Source organism: Merops nubicus, unplaced genomic scaffold (genome assembly GCF_000691845.1).
Source record: "Merops nubicus isolate BGI_N331 unplaced genomic scaffold, ASM69184v1 scaffold401, whole genome shotgun sequence".
Classification (NCBI taxonomy): domain Eukaryota; kingdom Metazoa; phylum Chordata; class Aves; order Coraciiformes; family Meropidae; genus Merops; species Merops nubicus.
The window spans coordinates 1,784-26,821 of NW_008590027.1; the positions used below are offsets into that span (position 1 = coordinate 1,784).

Sequence of the window (25,038 nt, forward strand, 5' to 3'; positions counted from 1 at the left end):
TGGCTTTAGGGAGTGTGTTTTGTTTCCTTAACTGGTCTAAATTCTGCCTGCACAGAATCTGACTTAAGATAACAAAAGTTTTTTGCAAGGTAAGCATCCCTGAAATTCAAGCCTAGAATTTTCGTCACGTCGTGTTTGTGCTATACTTATTTATATGTGATTTATGCAATCCATTGTGACTATATATTTAATACTTTGCATTTATCTAAATCTTTCATCTGAGAGATCATTCATTTCCATTTTTTAAAATGCATTTTTAGTACTTTTTGTTGCCTAATTTGAAAGGTAATGTAAAAAAAAAAATTATAGATTTTTAAGTATTCTGTCCAGATATTTATACTTGCCATTTTCCACAGAAATGTTTCAATAGTAAATAATCTGAAAGTAAGTAAAGAATTTTCACTTATTCTCAGCAAACTGCATTCAGAGGATGAGAAGGACACCTCCACTAGATGAACTGCAGCCGCCTCCATACCAGGATGACAGTTGTTCTCCTCATCTTTCTTGTACGCCTTCGGAAGTCGGAGACAGTAAATGTGAATTTTCCCAGTGTAGCAACAGCCCAAGATGTTCATATAAGTGCCCAAGTGAGGGAAGCACGGGACACGAAATAGAAAGCTTTCACAACAAAGGATATGAAGAGGATGTCCCGAGTGATAGCACAGCTGTCCTTAGTCCAGAGGTAAGTGAAAATAGTTGAGTGTTCTGAAGCATCGTGCAGTGCAACCTTTTGAGAGCTTTTTTTATGTAAAGAACAATACACAGTTATATGAACACTAGTATTGCAGATCACTCATTTAAAGAAAAAACTAGTTTGCCAGAAAATATTACAATAGGATTTTGGATTGGTTTTAGAAGTTATTTTTATGGACTCTTAACTTTCAAACAAGCTCCCAGTAACAGAGAATTATTTTCTAAACAGTCAGAAAACTTCATCACACTCAGAGGACTGTAGTTGAAATTCTTTTTCTTCCACATTGTTATTCAGCCACACACCCCCCCAAAAATATTCTATTAATGCTTTTCAAACCAAACGCTCCGTAATGTAAAACACTTTTTTTTTTCATCATTGATGGTAGTATAGCAATTTGGTGCATGTGATTTTCCTTTTTTTCTTCTGTGGACTGTAATGATTATTTATTTTTACTATGAAAAAAATAATCTTTTCTGAAATGTATTTCCTTCAAATGTCTTTAGCAAACAGTTACTGCACTGACATCTATGGATAAATCTGTGTTACTGATCTCATGTGCAGAAGAGGCTTTTTGGTACAAATTTTTCTTTTGTCACTACCTGACATGTCGAAGTGTGTTTAGGGCTCAGTCCTGATGTGCCAACAGCTGTTTCTGTTTTAGTAGACCTCTTTGTAAGTTGATGTGACTGCTGTGTCGATGCAACATCTGGAAGGCCCAGCTGCAAGGTCCTCCAGCTGCTAGCTGTCTACATGTATGGTGATCAGCTAGGACCACAATCTGTATGAACTTCGTTTCTGGGACAGGCAGTGTGTACATGAGGTTCTTGAACCCTGACAGGCTGCAGCAAATCCAGTCCTACTTCTTCCTGTTTTACATCATACCAGTCATTAATGTAAGCATGCTCAATAAGAACTGAGAATGCTGCCAACTCTTTTTATAGCTACTCAGCAACTTGAAGAATGAAGCTTTCAAAGAAATGGATTCCCATAGCTATGTGGCAGCCAGTTTAAAATAAGAACATTACTTTTTTTAATCCAGAAGGCTTTATTGTGGCATCCATTTACATGAACAAACATGTCTTTGATAATAGGAAAATATACAGGAAATACATTTGGTTTACTTATTGCTTAGAGAAAGCCATGTATTTCCACACTAGATTTCGTAATAGAATACAATAAATAAATACCTGGAATAACTTATTATAGGAACAGTAGGTTGACCTATACTTGTAAATATTTTGTGTTTCAGTATCACTATTAAACTAGCTGTTGTACCAGTGTAGGAGGTCAATATTTTGTTCAAAATTTGAAGAAAAAATAAACAATCTTTAGTATAAAATACAGTTTTAGGACACGGCATCTACAGAAAATTCAGAAGGCGTGTTCGAAACATATGCATCTTGCACAGCTGCAATCATATTACATTAATAAAGCCACTATAATTTTTGGCACATTTCTAGAACCCTCACGGACTGTATAAAGAGCTGCATGCACAAGTAGTGCAAGTATATTTGCTGGTGTCTCATTGTGCTCTCTAACTAGCCAACTCTTAAAGCACTGTAATATGTCAACGTAAAATATGGGTATACTCCCACTGAAATAAGGTAGTTCTATCATGTAACAAATGTATATACATTTTAACATAAGAGATCAAGTACAGCCTAGTTTAATCTGAGCTCTGTCTGGTTGGCTCCTGGCTTTTGGCAGTACTGACTAGGTAAAGTCTTTTGTGTCTTGGCTGCTATAGTCAGCCACATACTCAGGCTTTTGGTGTTTAATTACCTTGTTTACAAATTGAATTAAAAGACCATAGTCCCTTCATATTGCTTGGAAAAAGCCATATATTTCCACACTAGATTTAATAATAGTGTGCAATAAATAAATAAATAGCTTGCTTTCTTGTTCTTCAGGATATGTCGGCTCGAGGATCATCTTCACAGCTTCCTAAACCTTTTGATCCTGAGCCAGTCGCTAAATACGGCACGCTGGATGTGACTTTTGACTATGACTCACAGGAACAGAAGCTTTTGGTGACGGTGACAGCTGTCACAGACGTTCCCACGTACAGCAGGGCAGGTGGAAGCTCGTGGCAAGTACACCTAGTTCTTCTCCCTATAAAGAAGCAGAGAGCAAAAACCAGCATCCAGCGGGGACCGTGCCCTGTCTTCACAGAGACATTCAGATTTAATCACGTGGAGTCTGAGATGATTGGGAATTACGCGGTTCGCTTCCGGCTGTACAGCGTGCGGCGCATGAAAAAGGAGAGGATTGTGGGAGAAAAGATTTTTTACTTAACAAAATTGAATCTTCAAGGGAAGATGTCAGTGCCAGTGATACTGGAGCCTTCTTACAGTCTCTCTGTGAGTATTAAATGAGGCAGAATAAGAATGCAATGATACACCGTGTCCTGAATTGTGTAAGAATATTGTGTGTATTTATAGAGTCATCACATCCACTTGGTTTTTTTCCAACAGTCATAGCACTGTATTAGCACAACACTAATTTCCTTAGAACTTCCGTGAGTACATTCGCTTTCCACCCGTATAAGTTGCCCGTATTTTTCCAGTAATTACTGAGAAATTTGCAGTCTGTAAATTGGAATATAGTAGTGAATATATGTATACATGAAAAAATGTATATATTTTTTATAAAGTATTTTCCTTTAACGAAAGAAAGATAGGAAAGAGGAGCTCTGAGAGCACAAAGCCATTTTTAATAACTTCAGATTAGAACCTTGTGAATAATTGATTTCTGGTTCAGTCTGAAGTGAAAATTAGTGTGAAAAGTAGTTCAAACTGAAAAGGACTTTGTTTTGCTGAAAAAAAACTCTACCCATCCGATGATATTTCTTGTTCCCCCAAATAATTTAATATTTTTAATAAAGCAAAGCAACAGTAATAAAGTGTATACTTTGGTATCACTATCAAAAAACACAAGTGATCACTATACGGGCAGTGATCAGCATCTCCTTTTGCTTTTTTGTAAATATTTAGGTATACTTTTGTCCAGAGAGTGTATGTGATGATATGGTCAGGGCTTCCTGAACTAGAAGTGTTTGAATGTACACTGTGTAGGAGCTGAATATGTGTTAAATAATGGACTTTTTGGGGAAAAAGAAGGTAATTTAGCAAGGGTATTCTTATTTAGACATTGTATGTATTTGGGGGGGGTGTTTGTGGTTTTGGTTTTTTTTTAACCATAATAAAAAAGAGGATAGAGAAAGAAAGAAAAAAAAAAAAATTCAGGTGAAATAATGCAGTTAATTTGTTCTGTGTTTTCAGAAACAAAATTGGATCAGTTGAAAAGGCATTTGAACATGAGTATTACAAAAGATACTCAAATGAAAATGCCATTGTATTTAGTGACTAAAATACAATTAATTAGAATTCGTAAAAGGTGAGACAAAAGCTTGGAATCTGATGGGGGATCAACTTAGAACAGAACAACTGTTTAATGATTCATTAAGAAGTACAAATCAGTCTATTACAAGGATGCAGTGGTTCACCTACCTAGTGTGAACTTTCCTTATGCAGAGTTTGCTAGTTTCATAGCTAGGAAAAAAAGCACCTTGTGAAACAGGACATTGAATATTCTGAATGTACTTGGTAAATTTTGTCTGTTTTCAATAGGTTCTTGTATAAAATTTACCAAAGTGAGTGAAAGAGGCCAATGAATGGGCCAGGCTTTAGACTGGTTTGAGATATCCTGTATGAGCATTGGTTATTCTTCTGTATTATTTTCTTGAGCCTTTGTGGCAGGGAGAATAAAAAAAAAATTCAGAAGGCATCAAAGATAAGAAGATTGATACGTATGTTCTGTGATGGTAAGGGATTCAATGTGTGCACTTACCTCTCCTCAATTATTGGGAAGGACCAAGAATAAGGAATATTGGTAGGAACTGAAAGGATCTTCCAGAGTTTGTTTAGGGGTTTAGGCAGATATACCTTAGCCCTACCTCTTGCTGGAAAGAAACCTTCATGGCCTCTCATAACTTGAATGATATTTGTTTTTTTTTAACTATGCAAATCAGTTTTTAAACCTTTGGAAATTTATTCCCATATGAGCTTATAGGTGTTTTTTTTTATTATTTATTGCTTATATTATTTTCAGTGATATATTGCAGGATTTAACATGGTTATTTTTCAAAAGTGTTAAAATTTATTGTGGTTTTAGGACATATGACTGGAAATGGGGGACATCCTGCATCATTTGAGTTCAGTCCCTTGTTACTGAAAACAGACAGGTCATCCTAATCACTAATTGTGAAATTTTATCTGAAAACAACAGGCTGTTTTGTTTCCAACCTGAATTTCTTCATGACCAATTTATTATCATTTCTTCTTAGGCCAACATGGTCCTTGAGCTTAATTAGTTCTTACCTTCTCGGGTGTTTGGCTCTGAGTCTATTTATTCACATTGGTTGTACTCCTTCTTAACTGTACTTTTGCTAGAATAAGCCAACAACGGTCTTTATGACCAACTAGTTGTACATGCCAGAAAGGAGATATCTAACAGGAGAAGGTGTTTTATCAATTTGGAGAGATCCAGTTGTTCAGGGATATTTGTAATTATAAAGTTATCATGAAGTACATAGTAAATTCTGAATTAAATTTGCCTTGTTCAGTTGCAGAGTGTTTTGTTGCTGAGAAGTGTTTCTATTTGGCAGCTTTTTTTATGAAGATATTTCTTGGACACGTGACAGTTGTCCTAATTTTTTCACTGCTTCTCATTATATGGATTTTATATATTAAATATACCTTCTGTCATGGAAACTTCCTAATCCATTGAAACATCTGTGTTAATCTCTTTTGCAGAAATATGTTTTATTTCCTTCTGTCTGTGCCTGATATTATTTTAATGTATTTTATTAGCTAATCATCCGCCTTCTGATTGTATAAAAAGAGTTAGTATCCTGTGAAGCTTAGTATTTTTTCAGTTATACCTTAAAGCTATTCACAAGGGAATCTGGTTAAAGGCAGACCAGTGAGTTCAGTGCCTGTCAAACATAGTGGCATGCTCACATTGAGTGGGGCCTGCAGCACTCTGGTGGTTCTTAAAATGTGGACAAGTGAAGGTCATGGTGCACGTGTTCCTTAAGTTTCAAAGCTACACATGGCTTCAAATTTACAAATATATATTCACAAACTGTCATTCAAGATTTTACCCTGTTCCTCACCTTCCTACACTGTGTATGTTTTGCATTAGCAGCTATTATCCCCAGTCCTATTGCCATCTAACAGTTGTGCATTGCTGCAGTTCTTTCACATAACAGGATTCCTCCTCAGCTCCCTTATTTATCACAACTTCCTTCCCAGTTTGTCATATGTCTGTGTGAGGAAGAAGCAACAGATGCAGTATGAACTAGTGCACTCACCACTGTTCCCTCAGCCTGTGTCCATTTCAGATTTGATAGAAACTGGCCGTTGCATCAAAAGATTATAGCAGGCATGTATGTTGTGGTTTTGTCTGAGTTTAATTTGCCTAAGAAGACCTTTGATGCTTTTAGAGGAATTTTCCTTTCAGTACAATGGCAGACAATTTTTTCTTCACCTGTCTTGGAGGTTAGAATGTATGGTGATGTTTATTTTAATTCAGGAAATCCCTGTGCAGTGGTTTTAGTTGCTTGTGGTTCTTCTCTCCCAAAGAAATTTTCCTGTCAGTGAACAGCAGCCTCCAGTATGATGTGGTTATAAAAACATATAAGCAGTTTATAGAGTGAATTCTGTTTGGAAAAGATAAAAAACCCAAGTGTAATCCTCTCCACCATCAGATAGGTTGCTTTTTGGTGTAGAATAGCAACAACCAATCTTGTTCTTTATTTCTTGATTGGCTTTGGAAGTACAATTAGGACAACCAAAACATACATCTTCCTGCAAAGCCAATCTAGTAATTGTTCGTTATGTATTGTCAGTGAGAAGAAGTTTGTTGTGGAGAATTAAATTTCTTTTTCCTTTCTTTCTGTAACATTCTCCATTTCTAACATCTTGACCACATCTTGAAGGTGTGGTCCCCATAACAAAGAATGGATTGTGTAGGCAATCATGTGCTTAAAGGATTACTTTATATATCTTTACTATAAATATCCAGAGTGTCTGAGAATTATCTTAATTAAATTTTTCTTTTAGTGAAGACTTTTATTCATGCAGTGTATAAAAATGCTCACTCTTGCATGCACATGAACTCTCTTTCCACTTTGAGGACAACAGTCAATCATCTGGTGTATGCTGGGTTATGTGTTGTGCTTAAGGTATATGTTCCATGTTGCCCTTTGTATGTGGCATATCTACACTATCCTTTGTTTATCAGTTTATAAACTTCTCAGGAAAAGACCTTTCAGAGTGACCTTTCTTTCTTGGGAATTCTTGTCCATTATGGAGTCGAGCTGTCAGGTTTTGTGGGTAAAGTATAAATTCTTATAGTTTAAACCTACTAGTCACTTTACTACCATGCTCTTATGGTGTTGTCTATTCAGGATTGTCTTTGGAAGGCTAAATACTAAAATTCACATGGATAAACCGATTTTTACTAAATACTAGTATGATACTTTAAAACAGCTAAGCAAAAAATGACTAAGACTTGTCTAAGAAAAAAAAAAAAAATCAAAAGATTTCGTTCACTGTATTTTATTTAACTAGAATTCTGCCCAGAAGGATCAGTTCCTGTGTGATGGTGCATAAATGCTTTCAGTTAGCTTGCAAAAATTATGTCCATCAAAGTAAGGGGCAATTATCTTGAAAATCTGAGCACATTCCTATCTCAGGAATAGCTTGCTGAATTCATTTGAGTTAGTGCTGTAAAATAAGGAGGATCAGAATTAATCCTTTGACACAGTAAGAAAGATGACTGTTTTGATTTCTTTGAAGACAATTACTAGGTGACTGGAAAATGGTGATCATGTTACTGAGGCTGCAGGAGAACTTGATAGTACTTAACAAATGGAGCAGTCTCTCTATTTGGCTGATTTGCAACATTTCGTGGCAATATCAGCAAGCAGCAGCTGTTGTCTTCTCATTGTCATGGCTGCCTCAACTCGTGTGTCATTGTGTGGTGTTCACCAAGCACTGCTCCTGACTGCCAAAAAGATAAGTGCAAACCCCTGGCTTTCTTGACCCAAAGACAGCTGTGGCTGCTGTGCTCTAGAAGCCAGTGGAGTGCCTGCACTGTTCTGGCAGATACAAATTTTAAGAACTCAAATAGAATCTGAGGAGATGATAAGGACCTCCCACTAGGTAAGTTCAGTCATCTCACTTACAAAATTAATTTGCTTCCCTAATCAGTTCTGTTTTCTCCTGATTTTTTTATTATGTAAATATGTCTAGTCATTCATGCAAATGATTGTGTGTAATTAGTCTGTTCATATAAAGAGCGCTGGACTAGGCATTGCGACTGAGACTGTTCCAGTCCCATACAGAATAACTTCAACACTTTGTAGAACACTGAGATTTCAAGAATTTTTTTGTTTCTTAAAATGACAACTTGTCTCATTTGTCAGGTGCCAGCAGCCATTCTGTTATCTCACCACCAAAATCATTGACCAGGTTCAACATAAGCGGCTTGGTTTCGATCCTTGATTACTGTTGTGGTGGGTGATAGGATTATTTCTGTCACAGACTGAACAAGCCTCTTGAGTGAGCTATCCAGTAATGCTAGAATGTTTCCTCAACTTGTACAGTCATTCATATCCAGTTATTTGGATGAATCCAGAGTAAGAAGAAATAGTCCTTGCAAGTTGCTCTGAACTCTGTAACTGAATTCAGAACTTCGTCCCTTTTGTGGGTTATTTGCTGTCTCCACTGTGATCAAGGGCAGGATCTTTGTCATTAGGGTGCTCTGCCTTATACTGTCATAGATGTGGGCCATATTGCTGCTATTTATTTGTCCATTGAAAATCAAGTCTAAGATCAGTTCAAGAAGTTTTCCACAAAGGAACAATTCAGGGTTTCTCATTCTGCTCTGTTTGGGCTAGCTAGGATTGTGATACCTGTTCTGTGAGTAATTTAAGGAGTATAAAGCTTTTCCAAATGAAAAACATATAATTCTCTGGAAACAAGGTTCTGACTTCTAATGAAGTTCTGAGAGACCTCAGTTGAGTCTTGTACATCCACCACATTTGCATTTCTAGCCTATAATATTTTTATTCCAGTTATTGCTGACAGTTATGGATAATGGGGCTAGTAAAAATGCAATCAAAGTGGTATTTACATATCATTTTTGTCCTGACCAAAGTGGACAGTCAAAGCATTGTGAATGTACATGCCACTGCCATGGCGGAGTTAGCAAAGTCCATTTGGCCTTCAAGTTTTTAGAGATTTAAAAAACCACTAAAGATAGGCCAGTGTAACACCAGGGCTTTCTTCAACACATTAACAAAACCAGAACCTGAATTTAACAATGATTTTCAGGTACCTTGCTGATATGCAGACCATGGGAGGCAAGTTCCTGCTCTGTTAACTGTTACCATGTTACCACGACCCTGAATGTAGGATACTGGGACAATTCATTGAAGTTGGCAATGTAAATAATTTAAACTATTTGTTAAAATCATCAGTTAGTGAAGTAGTGTAGTGAGAAAGAAGATTGTTTGTTGCCTCTCTCTTAGTATCTGTACACTGAGTAAAGTAACAATTTAAATCTGGTATCTTTTGCCTTTAATCAATGAGCTGCTTGGAAAAAGTTTTTTTACTCAGTTTGATCCCAATAATCTTTGATATTTGGGTTGGCAAATAATGGAAGCTCTGTTTCAGATGTGATTTTACTATTTTGGGTGTATGATGATGCTTTTCAGTCTCTAAAATGCTCCCAGTCAAACAACAGGCTGTGAATAACTGTTCTAGATTAAATCGAAGTAATCCTCTCGAGTTCTTATTTCCTCAGAAGGCCAGTCCATCAGTAGCAAACATATGGTTTAGAATTATGTGTCTTGTTGTGATCATTTTTTAAAAACAAAATTGTAAAAGCTCGTCGATACATAACTCTAGAAAAATGAGAACGTCATCCGGTGTCTCTGAGATTCTCAGACTGTCATTCTCAGTGGCATAACTCTGATCTCCCAATCTGGATTGCAATTTCAAAAAGCAGTAAGGAAAATAATGGTAGTGTAAAAACATAATGTAAATTTTGCAGAAGTGCCTTTGTAGGAGTTACAACTGAATATTATCAAGGTTGTCACGAGCATGAAAATTCCATTTTTGGAGACTTCGAGCTGCTGCATAAATCTTTCTCAAGCAACTCTTTCAGTGGTGATATATTCTTTAGTTTATGAATACAAGTGAAATTTCTGTTTCTCTTAGCGTTTCACAAATATTTTCTTGTAGTTTGAATTCTTTCTTGTTTGCATGTATGTGTACACATAAAGATCCTTTCACTTTTGCTACTGTCTTTCAAGGAAAGGGAGAAACAGACACAGTTCTATTTGCAGGTTTGAGCACCCTTCAGCAAAAGTATGTGAACTGTTGTCCTCCAATTTGCTTCTACTGAGGGAAATCCTTATTAGAGACGTTGCACAAACAGATGAAGTTACCTAGTCTGCAAATTTGCAACATAAACATTTGTGGAACTTTTTAGTTTTTTTGTTCACTTACTGGGAGATGATTCTTCTTCTGGGCTTTATACTATAACAAGTGTTCTTCATTAGTGTTCTTCATTTCAGACTTGATCTTCAGGTGATCACTTCTTTTTTTATATCCAAACAAGCTGTATTTGGTGTCAGATAAGCATTTCTGTTTTGGGGTGCCTTTAACAAGGGATCCTTTTAGTCTTAGTGTGTTAGTCTCTTGTCACACTTGGCCCTCGTATTACCTGACCTTGAGCTGCATCTTTCACAGCTCCTGTCTTTCTGTTGGGCTTAATCAAATGTCAGCTGGCCCCTGGAGAACCCAGTTTATCTCCACCTCTTGCCCTTCTTTGTGGTGTGTGTGATAGCTCTAAGAACTGGAGCAGATCCCTTCCAGCTGCAAAGACCTGGTGATCCTCTGATCATGAGATTAAGCATGACCTGATCAAATCCAAAGGGATACCACTTGCAGATCAGATTAGAGCTGGGTGAACTGATAATTGCATATAGTTTGATAAATGCATTATAAACATACCTTTGATGTTATGGATTTGTTCATTGTGAAAAGTAACAGCCTAGTCCACAGACTGCTTAAAAATTGTGCTTACTGATTCATCCCTGAATCTTTTTCTCTGTTCCCAGTTTGAAACAGTGTAATCAAGAGAGAAAAGAGAAAAATTAAATTATTTGCTTTGATCTCCCCAGTGAGCATAGAGAGTAGCTCCATCTGGACAGAACACTGTCATTTAAACAAGTCTGGGGTCTTGGAAGGTGTCCCACAGTACTGCTACAAGTTTGACAGGGAGGGGAGAGGAGCAGAAAGGGAGCTTGGACAGGAGCTGTTGGCACAGCCTCCTCTGGGGCACAGGTTCTGACCTGAACTGCTAGCACAAACATCCATCAGCTTGGAGTGCTTTAATGTTTCTTTATGCTACCTGTTTTATCTCAGAAAACAGAATGCAGTAATAAAAGGCCTCTTGCCTCTTTTCCTCCCTTGCCCATCGCTGTATGAAAGGCCAGTAGACTTGCACTGTAACCCAGCTCTGGTCTAAGTGCTGTAAATTTCCTTGTACGTTCATTGCCAATTGCCTCCACTATTGCTGGGGTTTGGTGCACAGATTTCAAGCCCGTTAAGTCTGGAACAACAAGGTGATCATATGTAATCAGACAAGGAAGCCAAAGGTGTAAAAAAAAAATGAATAGAATTTATAGAAAATATAAAATATTTCCCTTTCTGTAGAAAATTAATGTTTTGTTCTGCAGAGCTAATAATTTTAAAAACTTTTAGACACAAAGTACTAACAGCAAGTTCTCATTGAATATGAAAAGCAACACAAATCTTGCTGTAAACTTGTTCAAAATCTTTCAGAAAAGTGAAATGTTTTGCCATTAAGAATATCTACTTTTTAAATTTTTGTATTATGTTATCCTCAGGTTTGACAACCTTATTTTAATCCTGTATTTTTATTAGAAAACTAATAAAAGTTTTATTATTAATTGAATTACTTTAAAATTGCAATTTGTGTACTACCAGCATGTATCTAGGGAAGTTTTATAGCTCTGTACATTACAGTATCTATGGTAAGTTAAAGCTGTGCATAGGATTTTTAAGGTTTTAGTCCCTTGACTGGTGAATGAATTACTATTTTTCATATGATCTCCATTTTCCAGTGTTTAATCTGTGGGAAAATTATGTTATGTAAAATTCTGCATCCAGAATTTTTTTCTCTTGAGATGAATAAACAAGGTAGAGCATTTTTTTTTATGAGAAATGTGAATTTTATCACTTCAGATAGTGGTAGTTTAAAGTACAATAATAGTGGTTTAATAATCAAAATTTTTCCATATTTGATGTGAATACCGTCGGTGTTGAATGTATTATTTGCTAAAGATTTTTAAATTGGAATTTGTGAATAGAAGCTTCTGATAATTTTTAAAGCATGTCTTTCTACCCAAAATAATGTTTTGTTTCCTAAAATCAGGTTGCATAGTGGTAATATTATTCGAGTATTTACTGTCATGTTTGTGATTTGACTTAGCTATTAATACTGTGAAGTGTTAAGTACACGAATAAAAATGCACATTATAGTTAATTGGAATATGCTTCAAGGAAGCTATTTAAAAAAAAATTACCTGCCATAAATAATGATGCTTTCCTAAACTTCAGTCTTTGTGAGATGTCTAAAACTATATGTTTACATCTTTGCAGGTTCAGGCTATTAGTTTAGAGCAAAATACTGATAACTATATGTTCTCTTAATTTTACTATACAGGATAGCCAACTACAATAGGAAGTGGAATTTCCTCACTAACATGTTGTGAAAATAGATGGCTTTGTTTTATTTCAAAAGTATTAGCTATCTTTAAAATAACAAAACCCACTAGAACATCCGGATTGACACTATTTAAAATCAGACAAATTCCTTTAAATCTTCTTTTCAATACCTTTGCTAAATTTTAGTTGTATTAGTCTTGACAATAAGAATCTTATTCTTTCAAACACTTAATATTGTGTAGAAACAAAAAGTTGATGCTTCCTGCAGGTGTTAGTATACAGAAAGAGTGTCAGTTGTTTAATTTTAGAAACTGTTTTCTTACAAATATAATACTTTTCAGGACTTCTTTGTTTCAGTTCTATCAATCTTCACAGTTCTTCATGAATTAGGGCAAATGGAAGCAGAAGTGATGAGGAATAGAGGCAAATATCTCTGCAAATGCATCAAAGTGTCCAGCATAACACATAAGTGGGATTTAGATGCGAGAATTCAAAATCATGAAGATGCATTGTTTGATATTGCTAATTATTTTACATCCCTCTCTTTTCAAGGCTGTTCAGGGCTCTTTTCAGCTGGTTTCAGTTCTCTTTCTCAGGAATGATCCTGATATTTTTTCAAACCTATTTTAGCTTTGAAGCTTGTTTTTCTAAAATATCTAGTGCTTAAGCCACTAATGAAAGATGTAGAGCCTCTAGGTTTAATTTTCTCCTCCTCTCTGGCTCCTCAGAACAGCAACAGGGGATGGGCTCCAGGCTAAGAGCTGGTCTGGAGCCTGTTTGGTGCCTAGGTGCTCTCATAACCTTAACTAGCTTTTGCCTCAAAGTGGAACAATTGCTTGAGGGTTCAGCACTGGGCTGGTGATTAGGAGAGCTTATTATCTTTATCTAAAATGTTGGAAACCTGGATTTAGTTCACTCTTTTGCATACTAGGATTCAAATTTCCTTCCCTCACCTCTCAGTTATATTGATAGAGAAGCAAAAGAAAGTAATGTGCAAAACAGTTCTTTAAGAGATTAGTGATGTAACATTAACATTTAAAATTTGAGAGAGACATTTTGACAAGTAGCATGCTGTGAATCAGATTTTTGTTGCTGAAGGATTGTCAGCAAGGTTTCATCTTTCCTGTGTATGTTTTGAAAAGCCAAGAGGATCAGATGTTCTTGTTTCTTAAGCCTACAGAGGCATGATTTTAACCTGTGCATTGAGGACAATGAACATTTAACTGCCCTCAGAGCATGGACACATTCTTCTTTGTGATTAACTGCAGTTGGCTTAAGAGCAGAATCTGTAAGCAGAACTTCAGGGTATAGAAAAATAACAGTAGGAGATGAATATGTAAGTAACAAATAGCCTGTTTCCATGGAATTATGGTGAAGAAAGACAAATAGATTTTACATAGATTATCTTTGTTGCAAATAGGGTGTTCTCAGCATTGTAAGGAAGCAGAGAAAAAGATTGTTGAAGATACTTCTTAGGGGTTCAGGTCTGACATCATGCATTGCATGTGTTCACTTCCATGGACACGAAGGAAGAAGGAATGTTCTTTTTTTGATTGCCAACTTTCATAAAATAGGAACCTATGAAATACCACTTAATGGGAACGTTTTTATGTAAAATAGGAACCTATGAAATACAAATACCACTTAATGGGAACGTTTTTATTATATGTTTATTTAAAAGTGATGTGTCTTCCCTTGATAATATATGCAAAGAAGTCATCAAGGAAAATAGTCTGAAGAATTAGGGATTAAGATTTTTTACAATATAAGACATTACTTTTACAATCAAGTGAAAAGCAGTGATTCTTGTAAGTGTTGATCAAATAAAATCTGCCTAGCATAAAGTACTATGCCGTGTTGTATATGGGAAAGGTCTAGGTCCTTTGTGTAGAGCTCTGGGTTATAAAATGCAAAAGCTGAAAATTTGTAATTTACTGTAGTAATTACAGTAGGACCTTTAGGACAGTAGGACAAATAGGACCTTTGAACCTAATATTTGGAATAGACTTTACATGATGTTTTTTTGCTTGTGTTTACTGTTACTAACATATTTTTGTTATGGCTAAATTGACAGAAATAGGTTAGAGTTTTAGCATTAATATCCTGGAGACAACTCCCTTGCACTTTGGCCAGATGATCAATACCTTGACAGTTCATCAGAGTTCTTAAAAATCAGCATTTAAGATTTTACAGCAGTTCTTCCTGGGCCATTCTGCTGCTTCACTGACCTTGAAAGGCTTTTGCTACTATATTACTTCTGTCCTTTTTTTTTTTTTTCCCTCTGCTTATTAAATTACGTGGGTTTTATAGAGGAAAAGAGGGAAGAGTTATAAAAATAAACCAAAGTAAACAGATTATTTCAAATTAATAGTAACTCTAGATGTAAATATTATGTTTCCCATAGTGAAGATACAGTTTCAAAGTGGCCTACAGATAGATTTACAGGTAGATGGAATGCAGATCTGTATGGAGGTTAAAACCATCTGGTAGCACTGTAATGTCATGAAATATAAGCTGTGTTGTAGCTAAGTTTATATTCATGTTGTATCATTAGCAATTTCAGTGCTGATATTTTACAATTTGGCACGTGATCGTGAACCTTGTATTTTGAGCAGGTAAAAATGTAACGTCTTTTCTTGATGAGTTTGTTAGCACTCTTCTTGAATTTTGACTATGTCAACAGAAAAACTGTTCTAAACAGAGAATTGAAAAGCTCTTATTTTCAATTCTAGTGCAGATTACAGACTAAACACCAAGTCAGGTTACTTACCAACAGGTATTGTTATCACAGAATACTTTCCTGGAAACAATGAATGGATTTCCGCAGTGTGATTTTAACTTGCAGTGAAAAGTCTTTCTTCAGTTGTTGATCTCAGCTCTCTCTTTACCTTCCCTGATTTCTTGTTTCTTTTTCTCTTCCTTACAGGATCTTCTTGTTTTCTTTCAAAAGAAAACTGACAGAATACAACCTCACTTTCCCCTTTTTTCTCATGTCTTTTACCTCCTTGCCCCCAAATTCTCTGTTTTCTCCCATATGATAGACACAGAAATTATACTTTGGTTTGTGTTGTTTAACCCTGTTTTTAGCCAGTATCATCAGTCTGTCCTCTAATCTGCTCACTGCTTCATTTTTCTTCTTAATGTCTCACTTTCTTTTGTGTTAGGAATTTCCAGTTCATAACTGAAAAGCAGAGTATTTTTTAAAATACATTTGAGTCAGCATGAAACAAAATGTGTTGGAGTCTTTTCTTTTTGTGCAATGGAAAACAAAATATTTAGATTGTTCGGTGAATTTGGTTGCTTTATTTTAATGTCTTTAAACTTCTGTCTCCACAGCATTTTGTAAGAAGGAGATTCACAAGTTTATTATGCACTAAGGATTAAACAACATGCTTTTGTTCATTTCATACCTGCCACCTGTCTCAAAACAAGAGGCAAAGTACTTTGTTTTAGAAAATATTGTAGCAAAACACTTAAGTGAGATCCTCTCTCCAGATTTTCATCAGGGCTACATCTACCAGTTCTTTTTGTGCACAGTTCTGAGGTACTGCCACTTAGTTGCATTTCCATTCACTTACAGATCTGAAGCATCACCTTGGTCTTCTCAACCCACTGTTCAGCTGATGAGGTTCTTTTCTCTGGCCTTCACAGTGGCAGACTTGTCCTTCTCACATCCACTCAGGATTCTGCTGTAAAGGAATGATATTTCTAGCCCATTCTTATGTTACTTTGTAATATCACACATTTCATTTTAATTTTTCAGTTGTTTTCCCCCTTCTCTGTTCTATCAGACAGAAGCTGTTTGCCTTCCCTTCAGCAAACTTCAGAACTCATTCCCACTCAGTCATCACTCATTTACTATTAAAATTTTCTAGTATTCTAATGTTACTCTGATACCCATTGTAATTGCTTTAACTCTGTCAAAAAGTGCTGTCACCACCATCTCTCAGTGCAGGTGTTGGAGCCCTTTGAGGGTTTGTTGCGGAGTGTTTCCAAGCCTTTGTGCTATGTCTTTTTTGTGGACTTGCAGCATGGTCACAATCAAATTTAAGACATTAACATTATTGGGTTGACTGTGGTTAAATTCCTGACCCGTCAAAATAATAATAAGATGAGTAAGCACCATAGGAATAATATGTTACCATTTTAAAAGACCAGAAAACTTAAGTAATAGCTGCAGTTGTGGCAGGCTGAGGTTTTCAAGTGTGCAGAGTATTGTGTGACTGCTGAATCAAGTCATCTTTCTTTTAAACTTTCTATTCTGTATTCTACTGTTCAAGTTAGGAATCAAAAGGTTGCTGTTTTGTGAGTGCCAAGAATCAGAGAATGAACGTATACTTCTAATTCATTTCCAGCAATTTACAATTTGCGACGCATTTGAAATTTATTCTCCAAATTGAATAAAGAACTTTTGGAGAAATAACCAAAGATTTAAAATTCAGACTTTGCAGCGTGGGCAATGGAAGTCAGGAAATTTTGCTAAGGCCCTTTAGCAGTAAGAATACATTTGCTAACAACAGTGAATGTTAATTAATGAGGAACTGGATTGCTACTTTAAACTTCTGCCAGACTTCTTGGAAATCTTCTGTTGAGAAGAACTAGTTAAAATGTCAATATGAAGGGTATTATTGTAGGTTCATAATTTCTTCTTGTAGGTATCACGACTTCTATAATTGGAGATTCCATAATGCATTTGGGCTTTATGTGTCAGATTAAGTTACTTGCTTTTAAAGTGAACTTTTATCTCTATGAGGATTTGTGCTATTTAGGTTTTAGGCACTGATCTTGTGCCCATGTCAGCTGTTGCTGGAAATGATAGAGACATTTGGAATCTGGAAGAATCTGCTTCACAAAAGCATCATGACTTCTTGAAAGAGTGCTGCCAGATTCCCAAATGAGTCAAACCATATTTGAAAAATCTGTGGATCCAATTTACATTTTTTTCTGAGAGAATCATAAAGGGATATACTGGTAATTCAAACATCTCTTCTTGGCTACCAAACAAATTGCTGTGCCATTGGCTAGATTCCGTCCAGTTTCTTGTTTGCAGTGGTACAACTCTGTGCCAGTGCATGAAAGTGAGAAATGAAAGTAGGAACAACTCTGGTATGATTAGCAAGTCAATGGGAACAAAGTAATTATTTTTTTTTTTTTTAAGGCAAATAATGACGGTTTAAGATGATAAAAATTAATTTTAGAAGCTCCCATCAAAGATGTGTTGTGGTGAGAATGCATGAAAGATCTGAACTTTTTGGAAGCTTGCAGAGTGGAAATTAAAGCATCACTTGATGAGCTTTAGGGTGGCATTCTTCCTTTGCCACTCAAGACAAAGGGTCTATTGTGATTCTGTATCCCTGGATCAATTAAATTCCTCGTAAGCTAATTTATTCTAGACAGTGCATTTTTATATTTGCATGCGTTCTGTTATTTTGCTACTCACAAATTCTCAGTCTCAGTCTAGAGAATAACGTTTGCAAAGGATGAATAAGAATTTCCTGCATTTTATTATCTTAAAAGTTCCACTAGTGTTTTACATTTTTGGAAAGTAAAAGATCCAAGGTTTAATGTTCTCCAGGAGGCTGACAAATTATGTTATATGTCCTATCTTAGTAATTGAATTAAATAGGAACCATAAAGGCTGTTCTTCATCTTCTGCTATTATTTCTCCTGAATTATGAAGCAACAGAAACACAAAATCAATGACTATTTTAATTCCAGGCTGCTTTAGTCTTTTTTTCACCTCTAACATGTGCAAACTGAGTATATATTAATGATGTACATTTCTTATTGGGTGATTGAATGGAATGCCTGTTATTGTCAGTAAATTGTTTTCCTTGTTTTCTATGCATTATTCTAAAAATTGACTTCCTAGTAACATTGTTTCATAAAATACGTAGAACATTTGATCTGTTTTATAGGGCTGTGACTCTCAAATGAGCACGTCAGAAGTGTCCTGCAGTGAAAGTACCTCCTCTTGTCACTCTCTGGTGCATGGCTCAGCTCCAGAAATCCTCGTTGGCCTCCTTTATAACGCTACCACTGGAAGATTATCAGCAGAAGTGATAAAAGGCAGCCACTTCAAAAACTTGGCAGCAAACAGACCACCCAGTGAGTGAAAATCTTTTTTCGTCCTAATGCTTCTGTACTGGTGGGGCTCTCAGTAGCAAGGCCTTCAAATCCTATCGTTTAGTCTTCCCCTATCAGAATGAAATAGAGCAATCATCTACTAATCTCTTTCATGTTTTATATTTCTAGTCAGTTGGGAAATAGAAAACATATAAAATTCAAAATATTAATTGTGAGTTAACAGGACTGTTTTAATTTTTCATGATGACTGACTAATAAATTACCTTTATGATAATGATTAATTGCTAAATTACTAATGCCTCGCATCACAGGCCAAGAATAAAAAGTTAGTGTTTAAAGAGAAAGTACATGCCAGCTACTATTAATATAAACACTCTGAACAGTTATTGCTGTTCCTAGAGGGGTTGATAGTGCAGTCTTTAATTGCTTATGTGCTTGTCTATATGTGGTAGTGATATATGTAGCTTGGAAATGCCAGTGAAGACAGCGGAGAAACAAATCAAGACCTTGGGCATATTTGCTGTGCAGAAGGAACATTCACCATCAGAAAGGACTTGAACTATGTGTTCAAGCATTTCCTCAAAAATACATTTGTCTAATATATCTATGAACTTTATATACTTTGAAGCCGGAGCCATATGGAATGTCGTACACACAGAATGTTTTTACTGTCTCTAATTCTTTGATACAGCTTGACAAAATTCAGTAATGAACATTTTAAAAAATTATTTTAATTTATTTTTAGATGATGAGTCCAATATATGGAAGTTGTAACCAGACATACCTACCTGTTTATCTTCAGTTTGTCTGGAAGCTCAGGTTTTAGCCCCTCTTTCTGTTTCTTAATCCCCAGATCTGTATGGCATTAGCAGATTATCTGGCACTACTAGATTATGTAGCAGGCTTCCAACATTTTCTAAATAATTCGTACATCTCACTTTGTCTTCAGAGTTTAGGAATAAAGATAGACAAATTGAGACTGATGCTCTTCTTTTTCTTTCTTGACCCGTGTTTTATTCTATTAATTAATTACACTTGGCTCAGCCTTACGCTGCTTTGGTTTCTCTATTCTTTTCACACTGATGGAGCTAGACTTTGTGAACATGGCAAGAGAAGGAAGGTGAAAGAAGAATCTCTAATACTTTTATATAATTATGTAGCTGCCCCAGAGTCACCTATTTGGAGACAAAGCATAGAAATAGATGGGGAAAGCCAGGAAGGCCCAAGGACACCAGTGTGGGGGAAGGAATGAGCAGGAGAGAAGATTTTGAAAGAAGGGACCATGTGTTCCCTTAAAGCAAAAACACTAGGTGGCTTATGCCTATCTTTCTGGCACCTCTAGAGAAAGACAATTTTTTTTTTAATATTTAGAATATGCAAGTTAGATGGGGGTTCAGTACTTGTTTTAAAGACAGATATGTTAATTTTCTGGTATATTAATTCCCAAAATGTGCCCATGCTGTCTAGCTCTGTGTGTCACTGAGGTCAAAATTCTGTTTCATATTGAAAGCAAGCAGCATAGAACATGGCACATAGCCTTGTAATACCATGTTCTGTTTCACCTTTTGGAAAGAAGATCTTGTGTGTTACCTTTTTTCATACCCTGTGAAGGACAGGGGGAAGTTTTGATATTCACATTAATAATATTCCAGCTCTGTTCAGGCAAATCCAGATTTAGAGTTCTGTTGGTTCTTGACAGATGGAAACTAATGCACTTTCTGGGTCTGGTAAGGCCATCCACAGAATATTGTGCAATCCAGTTTCCTCTGAGCTGTTTTGTGCTGTCCCCTTGGGCCGAAGTTCATACCACTGCCATTTCCTAACTGCCTTTCAAGTACATTGTGCACACATACCAGCCTGTGCCACCATTTCCACAGAATGAAAACTAAGGCCCATAGGGGTGATGATGAAACATTTTGATCAGATTTGTTGTTTGGACCATCCGTGGTCCAGAATCCTGAGGAGTGCTGCGAAGTACATGCACAGGTCAGTTTTCACTGATGTCTTGAGAAACCGATAGAAATGGCAGCAGTTCTTCTTTTCCACATGCAGCCCTTTCTGTAGTCTAGGGCTTGTGAATCTGTGCAATTTTTGTGGTGTGCCTCTGCAGGAAGTATGGGTCGAGTCCTACATTTCTGCTTCTTGGTAGTATATACAGCTAGGCTACATATTTATGTTGTATAGTAACTCTTCTAGCAACTGAGTACAGGCAAATAGGCCAGATCCTGCAGGCAATAACAGTTCATGTTGGAACGTGTCTTTGTTTCTCTGTGTGACAGTTAATATTTGAAAATTATATAATTAGGTTAAAAAATTGTTGAAACAGGGTACGAGCTTCTGTGCATTAAATGCATGTGTGTGTATGCATGCACACACACATTCAGTCCATAAGTACATGGATTTTAACAAGTTTGATCTTTACATTTTAGAGACCCGTAGTTGAATTTCAGCGAGGAAGCATCCCTCAGCTTTTTTAGAGATTAGGTCAGTCATTGTCGTGCCCAAGTCCATCACTACTTGAGAACCAAAGTATTACAATCAAGTATCTGTAACTCTAAAAGCTAAGGGCAAAACCAGCTTAAGTTCAGAGGTTTTTCATTTTATTGCTTTTAATATACAAAGTATTAATTCCTGTGTACAGTTTTTCTTAATATGCTGGAGTTTGCATGAAAAAGCGTAAGGTTTGATAAAAAGGATACAGTGATTTTTTAGCCAGTCTTCTGTAACCTAACTGTTTGCATGATTCTTTCTCTGTTGAGTGTGCTTTAGAACCCAGTAGCTATTAGCGCTAAGATAACCCATTATGGAAGTGGTGTAATTTTTGTTAAAGATTACACAAAAACCGCAGAAAATTTTCATTTCATTAAATTTTACCAAGCGATCCTTTTGTTCAATCCTTTTTCTGATCTGTGCTGATAAGTTTCTGTGTTCTTCCACTCCAGTGAATAGTGTTTCCTCTTAAACTTTAACCTTTGATCCTTTCTCACCCAACTATTGACATTTGGTCATTATTTCTTTTACTGCTTTCCACCCCCTGTTGTCAGATGGACTGTTCTGTTGTCTAAAACACTTGATAGGTGGACAGGTTTATATAATCCGAGGTGAGTTCCTGTAGAAACTAATTGGATGTTGTCTTTTTCATGCAAAAGAAAACGTGCCAGCAGTAAAGCTATTCACAGCTGCCTACCATATTGGTTTATGAAAGTATATGTCTTTTATTTGTTGCACTCTCTAATACAAAAGTTGCATTTATCTCTGATTATGGATGTTGGGATTTCAGTGTACCTGCAAAGTAAAAACATTCAGTATGTTTCTTTTTACGTAAACTCTGATCTTTTAATATTATTCACTAACATGAATGTGTCAGAAATAAAGAAAGAAACACCAGAATGTTTTATACAGTTTTATATTTCTTAAAATCAGTTAACTTTGTGAAATGCACACCCTTCTGTGGGAGCATGGCTTGGTGCTTCTAGTGAAATGCATATAGAGCTTTAAAAATAAGATTTTATACCAAAATACTAACACTCACTAAGTATGTGCTAGCCACATTTACTTGATCAGCTTCTTAAATGCAGTTCCTAAGAGCGCTGTACAAGCTGTGTTTTAAACAACTATCTTGAATTATGCAAAAACTTATTTCTCTTTAAAGATGCATTAAATGTATTCCGTCGTGAATCTAAGGATTAATAGGGGGGTTTGTATTGTGTAAATTTCCACCTTTTAATGCACTCTGCTACATTTTGGTCTTTAAAATAAATAAAAGTGAAAAGCCCAAAGTGAGAACCGCATCCATGCAGAGATTATTCTTAAGCATTTCATTTGGCTGTTTTGATACCATCGCTGCATATCAACACCTTGTTGGGTTTTTTTGTTTGTTTGTTTTTTCCTCTTCATTAGTTGCCTTCATTCCACTTTGTTTATTCTTATTTTCTGAAAATCCGGTGGTATGCTTTACAGTGTTGTGGCTAGTTGGAGCTTGCTGAGTGTTAATAGAACAAATAACGGGGGAGTCAACGGAAAGAGGACTATGAGGTGTGCCTTTAACTGAATCCCTTTACATAGCACTGGAGCTAGTTAGATTGTTAGTGTGTTTGTAATATTCTGCTTACTTGTCATCTTTCCATGTGTCTAAACTAAGCTGTGTTCAGTCAGCCTGGCATACACTATATCCTTGTGTCTTGTAAGTACCTCATTCTCAAAACCTTTTGTTCTAAGTTATCTGATGCTACAACATATGATTTATTTTGTAGATACCTATGTTAAGTTAACACTGCTGAACTCGATGGGACAGGAGATGTCCAAATGCAAAACTTCAATCCGCCGAGGACAGCCCAATCCAGTGTACAAAGAAACCTTCGTTTTCCAAGTGGCACTGTTCCAGCTTTCAGATGTGACACTCATATTGTCTGTATATAATAAGCGCAGCATGAAACGAAAAGAGATGATAGGGTGGATTTCCTTAGGTCTGAACAGCTCAGGAGAAGATGAACTCAATCACTGGACTGAAATGAAAGAATCTAAAGGACAGCAAGTATGTAGATGGCATACTTTACTAGAATCGTAATGGATGGTACAGTTACAGCTGTGGTTTTAAGGGAGTTTGGTCTCTCAAGAAGATGATCATCCCTAGTGACATTCAACAGAGTTGTGGTGGAAGTAAAAAAAAAGACAACAAAAAGGAAAATTGAGGTCAACATTCCATCGTAAAGAATGGACAACATGCAAAATGACGGGATTTAATATATAATCTTCACTTAGCATCAGACACTTCCTTGGTGTCAGAGAAGCCTTGCTGTACACAGATACATTAGCAGTCCCTTCCCCATCCACCTGATGCTGTATTTGTTTGGGTTTGTTTTGTGGTTTTCAATTCAGAAAAGTTTTATGTAAGGTTCTCCAAATTAATGTGAGTTCCTCCTTGTGTACTTTTTGTCTTGCTTTAATACTGTAGCTTCTGACCTGCCTGCGTTCAGATTAAGGGTCAATAATTTGCACTTTGAGAAAAAGTTAGTCATCTGTAGACCAAAAGAAGAAAAAAAAGAAAACACACCAGTGAAAAACACTTAGTAATATAGGAGATAAGAATACACTGTTGTTTTACACTGAGTTTCTTTGCAGGAGCTTAGTACAAGTGAGTTTTCACTTTTTGATATGCAGTCGGTTTGAAAAATTCTAGCATTTGGGCATCAGGTGAACTTTGACATCAAACTAATGTTTCTTCAATCTGTGACAGGAACAAGCTCTATATATGGCATAAATTGGGGGTTTCCCTCTTGCCTGTACTTCTGCCTAATCCAAAGAGACCAGCTCGTTAGTTTGGTCCCTTCCAAATCTCCTCAGACAGGTTGTACTGTAAAACTGTGTAACTTTCTGTTGAAAGCACTTCCTGTATTCATGTATTCCAATGTAGGAAGCTCATAGAGCACGAACTTACTAAAATATATTTTCATTTTACAAATTGTTATGGATTTCTTTAAAATGTCAGCAGTTGGAATATAGGTTGAAAGACTGTGAAGGAAGTGGCAGCAGCTGAACTACGCTGAATGAATGTGAAATACTATGGCTTTCCTACAAGTAGGTACCAGTTTGAGTCTCTTCTGAGCTGTTTTAGAGATTACTGTATGCTGATTGTTGGAAGTAGAGAGCAAACCAGGAGTTTTAACCCATCTTCTTGGAGAAGAGAACATCAGTAAGTTATTTTTCTAGTGATTTGCTAGCAATTGAATGCATGTTCACACCTGGAATAGAAGTTTGCTTTGGTTATGTTCAGGTTGGGAAACACAGATTTCTAACAACATAATTGAGAAGCTGCAGTATCACAAGAGGGTTTGCTGTCAGATAAAATTTGTGGCTTCCACCAAAATTACAGAAATATCAGTGCTTCCAAGATTTCTGTTTGTCTTAAATACTTTAACTGGAATCACACTAATTTGTTGGCTTCTGAATCTAATTCATGTTACTGAAATGGTGGACTATTGAGTAAACACATTTTTAAAAAGCTTCCCAATTTAAATATTCTTTTTGTCTGTTATAATAAGTTTCAAATAATTTTAATTGTTGCTATATGGAAAGCAAGAGATTTTTTTTTTTCTTATAAATCATGGTGAGGTCTTACTAATATGGGACCTCACTGACTGTTGTAGCACTTGGTGGGTAGAAGAGTGAAGTTTTGGATTTTGTTGAGAGAATTAGTGGTAGTCTAGTGTGTTCTCTACAGGACAAATATTTTTCTCTTGAATTTCTTTAAACTACCTTTGAACGGTGCTGGCATTAGGGTATATAGATGGTCAAGTACAGTGAGATTTGAGACAGTGAGTATGCTATAACAAAGGTACTTCACATCCTTCTCAAATTCTCACACTACTTAGAATTTCATTCAGTACTTTTTAAGGGATGTTGTAATTCCACTCTTTAATGTATTTGGTG

General features: G+C 36.1%; 1 protein-coding gene across 1 annotated transcript; it reads left to right on the forward strand.

Annotated features, from left to right (window-relative positions):
• Positions 1-413: 413 nt before the first annotated feature.
• On the forward strand, positions 414-23,176 carry SYT14 (synaptotagmin XIV; the record flags this gene model as incomplete). The annotated part of the gene is made up of 5 exons (XM_008949755.1): positions 414-682; positions 2,605-3,054; positions 18,441-18,630; positions 21,654-21,710; positions 22,863-23,176. Coding segments are annotated over 5 exons (1,280 nt in total), but the record flags the coding sequence as incomplete, so codon positions are not given.
• Positions 23,177-25,038: the final 1,862 nt, after the last annotated feature.